General features: G+C 38.7%; 1 protein-coding gene across 1 annotated transcript in view; it reads left to right on the top strand.

Annotated features, from left to right (window-relative positions):
- The window catches only part of EYS (eyes shut homolog), a 704733-nt gene extending 691955 nt beyond the window's left edge, over positions 1-12778 (top strand). Inside the window, exons 47-48 of the mRNA XM_064707313.1 lie at positions 1447-1608; positions 11300-12778. Coding sequence (XP_064563383.1) covers positions 1447-1608; positions 11300-12498 — 1361 coding nt within the window. The 3' untranslated portion in view covers positions 12499-12778. The remainder of the gene's footprint in view (positions 1-1446; positions 1609-11299) is intronic.
- Positions 12779-13224: the final 446 nt, after the last annotated feature.

Below are 13224 nucleotides of genomic sequence, written 5' to 3'. Positions count from 1 at the left end.
CTCACCAGCAGATGCTGGGCAGAAAACTTGAGTGTGGAAAGACAGCAAAAGGTACCTCAGAATGCACTTCAAGGACATCCTGAAGGTATATGTGACTGAGAGCAAGTTACCATGAAACAATGAAATTGGGAGCACCAAAATGAGTAAAGACATTGGTCTCTTAGATGGAAAACAGCACAGCTTCAGCTGGGAAATGCAGAAGTGAGAAAATGCTTACAACTCAGGCATTTAACACTGCTGTTTAACTAAACAGTAAAAACAGTTTTGCACACACAGGTCTAAATACGCCCAGCACATTTCAGTAGCTTGATTATTCCAGTGAACCCCCAAATACAGTAAAGTAACAACTACCTTATCTACACAAAACTACCACTAACATGATCATGAATTAGCTAATACCTCACATTATTAGAGAGTTTATTTACAAGAGCGTGTAGTTACAGGACAAGGGGGAATGGCTTCAAGCTGAGAGTAGGTTGAGATTAGGTATTAAGAAAAAAATCTTTGAGGCTGGTGAGGCACGGGAACAGGCTGCCCAGAAAAGTTGGAAGTGCCCAAGACCTGGCTGGATGGAGTCCTGAGCAAGCTGACCTAGTGGAAGATGTTCCTAGCCATAGCAGGGCAGTTGGATCAAGATGATCTTTAAGGTCCCTTCCAAACCAACTCATTCTGAGATTCTTTGATTCTATGATTATTATATCTCAAATATGCAATGTTACAGTGGGAAAAACTGGAAAATTTTTCAAGTCACATAAGCATTATAGAAAAGTATAATAATTTATCAGTTGACTGAAGGCAACTGAACCAGCCTGATTTTGTAGTGGTATATGAACAACCAGTGCTGAGGGAAGAGGTAAGACAGAATGATAAGTTGTGTATAGCTCAAAAGTGTACATTGTATCCTAACTGTAATTGTGTGAGTGTTCTCTTTCACTATAAAACAGGATTATTTGAATTCAAACATCTCAGTATGATTACCCGAAAAACAAATTTCAGCAACAATTAATGAATTGTTCCCACTTAAAAGGTACATTCTTATAACACACAAAGCAGCTCATTACAAATCCTCCACTAGGATTTTCATCTGTATGGTGAGAAAAAAAATGTTTATTTTGACTCCTGCAACAGCATTTTGCATTTCATTTTTTAAACAATGTGAAATTTACACTTATACTTATTTGAAAATGAATGCTAACAAGATCATATTTATTTTGCATCAGAACTGCAGCCCTAATTGTTGAGGAAAATAAGGAACCCAGAAGACAATGGCATTGATTTGCTATTATCTAAGTTTTATTTTGTATCTAGGTTATTTTTATTCTGTGAAAAGTGAAGAATGGGAAGTATTATGTACAGAATTTAAAAACCATACAAAATAACTGGTTCCATAATAATGCTGTCCTCTCAAAATATCTTTCAGAAGACATTTTGTCTTGCATTTTTCAGATATTTCCATTAGTGATGCATCCTTCAGAAATAATGAATCATCATGGATGTCATTTGCACCCTTTTATATCCGGCACAAGACCCATATTAAACTGCAGTTCCAGCCTCTCTCTCCAGATGGGATCCTGTTCTACACTGCGCAGCACTTGGGTACGCAGTCAGGTAAGGGGATGCCAGCTTGCTGCTATCACACAGCCAGGTACTTTTGTGTAAGAGAAAGGGAGTTCATTGGGGTGATTCAGGCATTCAGTCTCTGTAACCCATTGCCCATGGTGGCTGGGCTTTATCACAGAATCATGGACTGGTAGGGGATTGGAAGGGACCCTAAACATCATCTAGTCCCAAGTCCCCTGCCATGGGCAAGGACACTTTCCACTAGACCAGGTTGCTCAAGGCTTTCTCCAAGCTGGCCTTGAGCACTGCCAGGCCTGGGGCACTAACAAGGCCCTGGGCAACCTGTTCCAGTGTCCAACCACCCTCACAGTAAAATATGTCTTCCTAATACCTAACCTAAATTGTCTCTCTTTCAAATTTTCACTACTCATTGTGCTGTAGCTCCTGACAAAGTCCCTCTCTGGCTTCCTTGATTCCCTGCAGACACTGGCAGGTTGCTGTGAGGTCCCCACACAGCCTTCCCTTCTCCAGACTGAACAGCCCCAGCTTTCTCAGCCTGTCTTTGTAGGGGAGTTTCTCCAGTCCTCTTATCAATATTATGGCCTTCCTCTGGACTAGCTCAAATAATTCCATGTCCTTCTTGTGCTGGGGAGAGAACTGTATGCAGAACTGTATTGTACAGTTGATTTGAACTGTAAATAATCAAGTTCATAAGAAAGAAACATGCAAAACCAAAGTTTAAGATAGTCCGAGGCCAGAAATTACTTAGGGAACTTATTTAATGGTTCAGGAAAGCACTTCCCCCTGAAAGTGACCTCAGCCAGCTTTTTAGATGCTACACTAAGATTCTCACTTTGGGGAGCTGGACTGGTGTTTTAAATGACCAAAACCAAAGCAATATGAAAACTCATCAAACAAGTTAAGTGCAAGTGAACAGAGCAAATGAGGCTTCTCAGAAGTGTAGCTTGTTATTATATAATGTTGAAAAGTGTGCTGGTGCAGCATGTAAAACATGCAAGTTCTGCATTTCCCAGATATGCAGAGTGACAAATAAATCTAAATAAAATATGTATAGAAGTATTTTAAATTTTACTAAGTTATCATTCCTAAAACTTCATGTCATGAAAACATACTTTGATAGTGTAAGTACATTCTAAAATTTAGTCTTTAAGGTGTACATTTTTGTAATTACTTTATTAACATACTCAATTGCATTTAAATGTTGATTGCAGGTTTTTAAACAGAAGCATTATGTCATCCATAACATCATCTTAGAGCAGATTTTTCTCTTGTATTGAGCAGTAGTTTATGCAAAAATGATTCTTAATATGACAAAACAAGTTAATTATCGATCATATGTTTTTACATTCCTTTGTTCAAAGTCTAAAGCTCTAAGATACTTCAATAAACAGTCACAAATTCATATAAACACACATATGCCCAATGTACCAGCACCTTACTGTGTACACAGATGTTTCAACAGGTTGATAATGCATCATACACTGCTGACACCTCCTGTTTGCCTTATTCCAATTGCAACCACGTACAGAGAAGAAGATTCAAAGAAAAGTATATGGAGCATCTGTAATAAAAATACATGTATTACCAAAGAGCTCTGTATTCTACAATGAATCTTTTATAGTTCTATCACTTACAGGCCAAATTCTGAGATTCCTGGTGAATTGTTCTCTCCTGCATAAACTAAAACATTGAGTAGGCCATGAAAAATAGGAGAAGAAAAGGATCTCTCTCAGAAAGAATAGTCAGAGGTCATGGATGCAGCTTAGCATCTAATGAAATTAAATACCTTTTTGGAAGAATCAAAGAGAGTGCTAAGTATGTTTAACTTGGGCCAGGAGTGGTGTAGCCTGAGCATGCCCTCATTTTCTTGCCATTTCTGAGTGTTTAGTTTGCACAGGAAAGAATATTTTCTTTCAATCACTTTCTAGAATCATAGCAATTCAATTTCAAAATAAAATTCCTAAAATTCCTCTTATACAGAGGGATTTATTTACAAATTTCTTATTTCTACTGTCCTCTAGTTTTGAAAGACTCAGGAAAAGCTAATCACCAGTTTTTTTAATTTTGCCTTCGTATAATCATGTCAAATCCAGGCCAGAATTAGAGTGAAAGACCTAGAAGTATTCTTAGCTGCGAGCAGATGAGATACAGCTTTCTGTTGAAGATTAATTTAGAAAGAACTCAAATAAAGTTTCTTCTTCTAGACAGTTATGTAAGAGTTAAAAATTAATTGCTGAAATCACAAGATTTTATTTCTAAAATTCCTTTTTAATAGGAAATAATTCAATATTTTTTTTCTCACTAGGCAATGCTTTTTTTTTTTTTTTAAGAAATTAGCTAACTATACAGCTAATTGAGCAATGATACTGAGTAGCACAGTTATGTATCAGCTTGGTTTGTCACTCACATAAACAATACACTGGGACTTTTCCTTCAGGGACATGTACCACTGAATAATCCTCCCATCACTAAAAACAAAATCACATCTTTAGTAGGTGAAGAAAAAAAAATCGAGATGTCTGTTGAAACATTTTCCTCCAGCTTTTTTCTTTCCAAAGAACATGAGAGAACTTTCTAGAAAGGGCAAGTCTCCTTACTTTGAAGTTGATCTGGTGATCCCAGTTTCTATTCCTCTAAAAATATCACTAAGAGAGTACACAGATTTAAATACCTCACAAACTGGCACAAAATGGAAAACATCCTGTGAATCTGTTAGCCTAATTTCCTGTAATTGCCAGTCATCCATTTTGTTGCTTTGTCAACTATTTCTGAATGTGCATCCTGACTTCAAGTATGGTACTATGGATTTCTGCAGGCCTTAAGAAAATAATTTCCAAGTTCTGACAAAGTTTACGTGGCTGGCAATATTAATAACAAGTTAGGGATAAAACCCAACCCAACAAGTGAGTTGACTTCAGAAACTTGACGATAGGAAACTTGAAGACAAGGGAACTTTCTTCCCCCTTTTTGACTACTTGCTCTATGCACGCATCTGGGCAAGGACTCTGCAAACACTACGGAACTCATGTGGAGCCCAGCACACTGTTGTTAGAAGGCCAGCTCACTTCACATTTTCTCAAGGGCAGTGTATTATTCTATTTTTACCAATGAAAGCATGAACTCCTAATGATTAAACAGCCTTTAATTCAGACAGGGCTTGCTGGATGCCCATCAAGTGCTTGAACAAGGTATATAAGTCAGTCCATTTACACAGCAGCCACTCTATATGTTTGGAGGCCTTTGCACTCTGGGTGAAAGGCAGTTTAAAAGGAGCCTTGCTTTTTGTTGAGTCACAGCATTACTGAAGCTTTACCTTAGTTATCAAAAGTGGAATATGCCATAGACTGCCTGCATTATTCCAGAGTTCAGGCCAGGGTGATGGAAAGGTTTGCTCCCCAAAGATATGAGAATGAACAGTCATGCTAGGTGACTAAGAATGAAGTCAAGTCAATAAACAGAATGGGACGACTCATGCTAAATTTAACATTCAACATTTGCAACAGCAGTTCTCTGTCTCTCTTTAGCCAGATTATGTCACCTACCTGGTCTGAAAAACCTAAAAACTTTTTAACTCCTGGTATTTAAGGCATTTCAGTTTATAAATCTGTAACATGAAAAGAAGAGAATGCCAGTACAAGTATGTGATGTCTGCATGATTTTCTAAAACATTGTTTATGATGAAAACTGAATATTGGAACTGGATTAAAATCTTTTGGAAATATTCAGAACTTTTAAATATCTAAAAGGCAGGAGTATTCTTTTCCTAATCAGAAAGAAACTGATCATCCACTCACTTTTAAAACAAGAATTTGAGTGGTTAAGTCTTTTTTTCTTTGCAGCCATATTTTCTTAGCTGACAGAGACATAATTTCTGCTTTATTACTAGTTTTGGAATCATTTGTATGGACTAAATCAGCAGTGTAGGAAGCAGAACTGGCAGCCAGCTGTGTGGCAGAACAGACATCCCCACTGTCTTGAAATCTGTTGCATAGGAAGTGTTATTGTTACCCATTTGACACTGGCAAGCAAACAAAAAACGTTTGGCAAATTGAGGCTGCTCAAGGAAGGTGGCTCCTTCCAGCTGCCAAAATGTGCCAGGGTGACAGTGATGACTAAAGGAAGCACAGTACATTTCTTCACAATAAAGAAACACATTTTGGAAAGATGAGGCTGAACAGTCTAATCTACAAATAGATAAGTGCCCACCCCTTGTAGATGCATGGGCATCACTGTCTGCAAGGTTGCTCCGGCTCCCAGCTATGCCCTTCCTGCTATGGGATGGTGCTCCAAACTGAAGCTGGACTCTACCTATTGACACACTGATTTTTTTATATGGTTTGAGAAATATACAGGCTTGACTTGACATCAGTTTTCAGTCTTGCATGAGCTAGAACTCAACACATGGAGCAGAATAAATTATAATAATCCATGAAAGCATATCCATGGGTAACTTCCTTAAATGTGTGTTAGGGGCACTGGCTATGGTCACCCCTAGGTAAAATATCAAGTTACAACAGCTGCCACAAGCTCCTTTACCTTGTCAGCCAGCTGGTACCTAACTGCATGCACACACTCAGACAAGGGTAAAGACAAGGTTAACAAACTTAAAGGAAGACAGCTTCAACCATGTCGACATATTACCAGCTAGCAATTAACAGCAGAAGCTGCAGAGGGTGGGAAAAAGGCTCATCTCTTCTCTGTTCTTCATTCCCTCATTTTACCCCACTATAGCCCTTTCTTTTCTTCCCTTTTCTCTCCTTGGCCTTGGGCCTTACTCTGGCTTGTGGAAATGCTCAGGAGGCATGTGAAGGACAACTGCTAGTCAGCTTGGTTTCCTCTCAGGTGGACACCAGAGTGCATCATCTTCCTTGGCAGTATTCCTTGGCATCAGGCCAATACAAGGCAGTAATACTGCTCTAGACACAGGCACTTCATTATGGTGGTTAACAACGCCAGTTTGGAATGAAGATGAGCACACAGCCGAACCTAGAGTAAGAGGTTTCATGAACTGGGAGTGATTCCCTTGAATGTTACTGCTTATAAAAGGCTCAAATGTTCACCTTGCCACCAAGATGGTGCCAGTGATCAATAGCAACTTCTGAAAAAAATGGTGCAAGGAGAGTGAAGGAAGTGCTACTCAGTACCACAGTGATTGGAACTGGCACTCTAGGTTTGAGCTACAGGACAGAAGGGTGAGGTAAAACCAACAGAAGGCAGAGGCTGCAAACATACACCGAGAGGTGCTGTCTCAGGGCTCCAAAACAACTAAAGGAACCGAGACTGTAGATGTTCAGTAACCAGGAAACCACAGTGTAGGGCTCCTGGGACGCTTAAGCTGCAAGAAGCTGCTGAAACACTGAGCTTGTCAAAGCTTCTGTCTTCAGCTTAGCATAGAGGCTCCTGCTCAGGAGAGACACAGGATGAGACAAAAGACAAGCAACACATGCTTAAAGGAATCTAGAACTTCAGTAGTCCCAGGACTAATCAGTGACTTTGAGCACACAGGGAGCATTCAGAGACACGTGTACCTGTGTGTCACTGAGACTTTGGTCATATCAGCAAAAAAGTGAACACCACTGAGTAAAGATTACATCCACTACTACAAAGGTCACTTGAAAGTATGTTCTGGAAGTTCCTTTGGCCATGCAAACTAGTGGGAAATCCTTAATTTTCAATGGACCGTAGGAAAAACCTCAGGTACTCTTTTAACAGGTTAAGAAAGGCCTTGGTTTACACACACACCCCAGAGCACAAGGATAGACTGAAGTAACTGTGAGGAAGAGACCTTGAAACAGAAATATTAAAAATACCATCCAGGATGCTGTCCCAGCTCATAGTGTGTCAGCCTAAGACACTGACACTGTGTTTAGACCTCCTAGGAAATACATCTGTATCAGGCATATTCTGTAGTGTCAGCAGTAAATGCAGAGATCTTTGCCCAACACAGCTGTGTAAATTGAAAATTACATTTTTTATTTCGGTGCTTCTGGCCTGAATAGGATATCTCCAAAGAGAGTGCAATTTTCCTAGATTGCATTTCCAACTGTACCAAGTTTTGACAAATTATGATATACATGAGTTTCCCATGGTAACATAGAAGCATGGAGAGTTGATACTGCTTCAGCATGATCTTAGTTAGAATGGGGGTATACAGACACATCTGCATCTCCAGATAAAGACTGAACATGAAAAGGCATTGTTACCATTTGGAAGCATTTAAAATTTGACTGTGAGACTGCAACCAATTTGTTGAAGAGACTTACACAGATATTCATAGTAGTAGCAAGCTGAAAAATTTTGTGATGCACTCAGAATTCATCATAAGAAGTCATATAAGAAAATACTACTACAGATAATCCAGATCTTACAGTAGCACTTGGATGTACTTTTAGGAGACTTTCATTATCTCCCAGTTTGAGGAACTGACTGCTGAAGACACAGGGCTGACTAGCCTTCTGGGAATTCTGACATGCAGTATGGGAGCAGGTGAGACTTGTGAAAGAAGAAAAACGGGAAAATAAAGTTACGAAGAAAAATTCACTCCTGCTTTGGAGTTCTGGCTTCTAATATTAAATACAGACAATCCACTCTGAGGCAGAGCAACTTTGACCTTCAGTCACTTGGTGAAAACCTCAAACTAAGACTTGCAGGTAGAAGTGCTGTTTTATCTCCAGAACAGGCTCTTCCTTTAAGGCAATACTGCCTACAAATTCCCTTCTCTTGAGAAGAAGGGAATTAGCATTTGGGCTATTAAAAAAAAAAAAAATCACTGTTTTACTGAAACAGTGAATATTACAGGGGCAAGAAGGTGCATCAGAACAGAACGAAATGTTGTTAATGATTTTGTTCAATGCCCAGGGTCTTGACACGTTGCAATTTCAAGGCCCAGCTAAGCTACAACAGCCTACTTCAAAAGAAGATTCAACCTTACTGACACAGGTTGCCTTATAGCTCCTTGCATCCAACAGGCTGCATGCAGAATAAAAGAAAACTATGAATGCTTGTCTCAGGAGTCTGTTATTTTTTTTTATGACACCACTGATGGAAATTAATAGCCCATATTAAGTGAGCTGCTAATCTAAAAAGCCAGAAGCCAAGTTGTGTGTCCTACGTGTAGATTGTATTTTCAAGAAAGCAGGGACCAGCTGTACAGTCTAGTGCTGGAAAAACTAAGGATGTCATCTCCTTCATGCTTAACCAAAGTCAATCTCCTCAGAAAGGTCTCTGGCCACAGGTTAAATGAGGCAGGTCTGAGCTATCATCAAATTGAAATAGTAAAAACTGTAGTACTTCTTGGTCTCCTATACAGAGACTGAGAAGAGAAAACCAGTGGCAAGAATGCCATTTGTTTAAACTGGTGATACAACTCCTATGAAGACATCGCCTGCGCAGGCTCCAGCTGTGCAACCTGGCCCTCAGAGACAGGGCAGATGTAGATCTCTTGTTGAAAACATTACTGGTTGCTAAATTGAAAAGCATCAAAGACAAGCTCATTATTTCCCTTCACTTTCAGAAGGAGTTTCTTGGACAGTGAACACCCAGCACTTTACACGACAGTCCTAAGATGCTTTCAGCCAGTTGACCGTAGTTGTACCTATGATATGATAAACTTCATGGAGAAATACTGACTGCACTCTAGGATCAACTTTCAGATTCTAAAATATATCTCAACACTCTGTTGTTCTTGCAAACAACTAAAATAGAAAATCATTCGTGAAAAGATCGTGTCTAATCAGAGGAATAAGAAAGGCCTTGGGAGAGGTGAAATTGGAAGTGTAATTTTTTTGTTCAAAAGTAGCAGAAGTAGTTACTCTAGTTTGAAGTGAAGCTTCAAATTTGTGCCAGAACATTCAGCAATAACCTCTTTACACTGTAGACAGCAGATTCAGTAACACAGATTTGTTCTTGCAATAAGACTAAATAAGATTCCAAAACAGATCATTGTCAAATGTGCAAAACCACCAAAGCCCTCCCCTGCAGGCCAGGAAGTCTTGGAGAACTGCCAGTTTCTCCAGGTCTTGATTACAGGTCAGATGCAACAGCAACCCTGGTCAGATGTTTTCCTCCTTCCTAGACAGCAAAATATGAGTACTTGTGTCCTTACACAGGTCTGCATGTCCAGGAAGGAGAGGGGTTCAAAGGCTGCCAAAGAGGTAGCTCAGAAACTTTTCCTTATCTTCCTTTCTTACCCTAGGATTGAGGGCCTGATAAAAGACATAGACAAGCAGGTTATGTACACTGCTGGAAGAAAGCAAGATGAGTGCATTCAAACTATGTACTGAAAAATCAAGCACACAAAGCCACATCACTAAGCAGGAGAAATCTCAAGTGAAAGAAATTATATTAATTTTCTGGAAAAAAAGAAACAAGGAAGGTCCTTGAAAAGAACACTAATACAGAGAAGTAAACCAGATTACCACAACTGGAACTAGCAAGCTAGAAGGGAGCGCTCTGCTATCACCAGAGTTGAAAGAAGGAAGAGCTTTTTTCTTGTTCTTCCCATGGGTATCTGGAGCAGGGAAGGTGAGGCATGATGGGCTCTACAGCCACTAATACAAGTAAAACATCTCTAGCCTGCCTAAATGGCAATCTGAACATCTCTTGAATAGGGAGGTATAATTTTGGCAACTTTCACAAGCCTCCAGTAAATTAAGCCATTCAATTTCACTACAGGCAGTGTAATCCAAGGATTAGAAATACTCAAAAATTAAACACACATGAAAGCAAATGCCATCATTCTGATAGGTCCACCCTTAGGAATGTTTAATCTTTAAGGAAACTGGACTGGTAACTATTAGGAAAGCTTACATTCAAATTTAACAAACATATTTACCAGTTTAATGGACAACAACCAGATCCCTATTATTTCCAAAAGTAAGGTATAAAAGTTAAATTGCATAGGCAAATCTCAAAAAATTTGAGAACAAAACTTTAATTTGCAGACTTTTCTGCTGTTCTCTTCTGCTTCCCTGTCACCTTCCCCTATTAGGCTCTACTGCTGCCCTTACAAACTTCTCTGTCTCCCATTTCTTACCCTTTCCCAGTTTTCCTTTTTCATTCTTGGAAGTACAGTTTGAAGTGGTACTCTCTCTCCTTTTACACTGCCCGTAAGGACAGAAACACTGATAGTACAAGAAGAGAGAACTCCCTTCTAATACTTCCTGTCACAAAGGCCTCTAGAAGAACAATGCAATAAAAAACATATCTGTTCCTACAGCTGTCAGATTATTAAACCTAAAACATCCCTGTTGTGAAAAGGAGCCTTCAGGGAAAGCAGAGTATGTCTGGTGCAGACAAAACTGTTCATTAAACTGACAAATCTATCAAGCCTTTATTCAACATACTGAGGTTGAGAGTATTTCTGCATTTGTAACTTGGCAAAAACTTTTCCATTTTCCATGGGAACACAGATTCACACTTCCTAGATACCAAAGTGATCCTGTTTCCTCCTATCTCAGTTATCCAGTCTTTGCACAAAAGCAGAGCATTTCAGAACGCTGGGCTTTTTACTTTGAGGCAAACATGAGCTCAGTTTCCAATAATGAGGAAGAAAAAAAAAAGGCTAAAAGCAGCTCATCAGGGAACATTTCCCTTTGTGTGATTTAGATATAATGATGATACAAGGAAATGCAGGCATGAAAGCATCAGAATCATTAATATGTTGTTCTTCAGTACACCCCTCTAAAACTTAAAAATATTTTATACTGTTTTTTTACAGGTGATTTTCTATGTATATCATTAGTAAATGGATTTACACAGTTACGCTACAACCTTGGAGACAGAACAGTCATCCTACAGACCCTTCAGAAGGTGCACACAAATGGAAACACATGGCACTTACTTAATGCAGGAAGAGTTGGTAATGAAGGCTACCTGGACCTGGATGGTATCAACGTTACTCAAAAAGCCAGTCCTGGAATGAACGCACTAGACACACACTCAGATTTTTTTGTTGGGGGCGTATCCTCCTTAAACCTTGTTAATCCAATGGCAACAGAAAATGAGCCCACAGGTTTCACTGGTTGTATTCGAGAAATGGTTATAAACAACAGGGAACTGAATCTTACCGTGACTGACCCCAAGGGTGGAGCCAACATTGGTGACTGTGATGGAACAGATTGTGGTTACACTGTGTGCAAAAATAATGGAACATGTCAAGTTGGAAACTCAGGCTTTTCTTGTTCTTGCCCAAAAGACTGGACAGGGACCAAGTGTGAACAATCCATTCACTGTTCACAAAACATGTGTGGGTCTCATGCACTTTGTATTCCTCAACCTTCTTCATTTTCATATACCTGTGCATGTGCACTAGGCTGGACAGGTAAGTACTGCGATAACAAAATTAAATTTTATATAGCAAAGTTTGTTGGCAACTCCTACATTAAATACACAGATCCTTTTTATGGAAAAAGAGACCTCCAGCACAGCCGCCTTTCTTTAAATTTTACTACCAATCAAACTGAAGGCTTAATAGCATGGATGGGAAAAAGTGAAGATGAAGATAATGACTTCCTTGCTATTGGTCTTGCCAATGGAACTTTAAAAGTTGTAATTAATCTTGGAGAAAGAATCTCTGTTCCTCTAATGCACAGAAAGTATTTCACCTGTTCTGATGGAAGATGGCATTTCACTACTGTAGTTCAAAACCAAACTTGTGTTAAGGTTTATCTTGATGAGGAACTAATCCTTTTTGAAGATATTGACCCACAAAGAAAATACACTGCTTTAAACTATGGTGGCATTTGTTACTTTGGTGGGTTTGAAATTGGCAGGAAAGTCAATATAGTCACTACAGGGCTTTTCCAGAAGGAATTCATTGGTAAGATTAAAGATGTTGTGCTCTTCCAAGATTCTAAAAAGATTCAGCTAATGAAAGCAGAAGGATACAACATTCATGATGGAAATTCTGGAAATTAATTGAAAAAACTGTCCAACACTCTATTAAAAAGGTAAAATTCCTTTTCCTCCTGTTTATTGTATTAGCTGGCAGTGTATGACTCAGCAACCAACATAGGAAAGCATTTTAAAAAGTAATAAGGGACAAATTTAAGTGGAGTATTAATAACACATACATATAAAATATGATCAATTGTTTTCCTCATAGAATTATTTATATATACTCTTTAGCATTTACTTTAAAATTATGGGAAAGTCTGAAGGGTTTTTTTTCTTTATTGTGCTGGAAATAGTTTTGTAAAGAAAGAGGTAGGGATTATAAAGCCAACCATCATTCAAGTGTTGTTTGTTGCTATATGAAAACGGAAAACTGTTACCTGTTTCTCCAACTGTTGAATATTATTAAAATGTTTATTTTATAATGTTAAGATCCAGTCTAAAAACTGAAATTGGTGGAGGAAGAAACAGTATGTTTGAGGCAAAATCCACATTTATTGTAATGAGAATTTTAAAAAATGCAACAGCTGTAATTACTTGTTAAGTTCAAAAAGACCCTAATTAGGTAATAAAGTTGTTCTCACTCCCTTATCTGTGTCCATCTAGTATGTACTATATGTAAGAGGGTAGAATTCAAGCCTCTCTTAAGTCTGCTAAAATATTACTCTTAAAGAATGATTTTAAGAGCAAAAAACATAAATAATTTTAGAGAGAGAAAACAGGCCTCCTGGTTTTCTCCAGCAGAGATCT

This window comes from Zonotrichia leucophrys, chromosome 3 (genome assembly GCF_028769735.1).
Source record: "Zonotrichia leucophrys gambelii isolate GWCS_2022_RI chromosome 3, RI_Zleu_2.0, whole genome shotgun sequence".
In the NCBI taxonomy this organism is placed as follows: Eukaryota; Metazoa; Chordata; class Aves; order Passeriformes; family Passerellidae; genus Zonotrichia; species Zonotrichia leucophrys.
The sequence above is the reverse complement of the archived record's forward strand: the minus strand, read 5'-3'. Positions and strand labels throughout refer to the sequence as shown.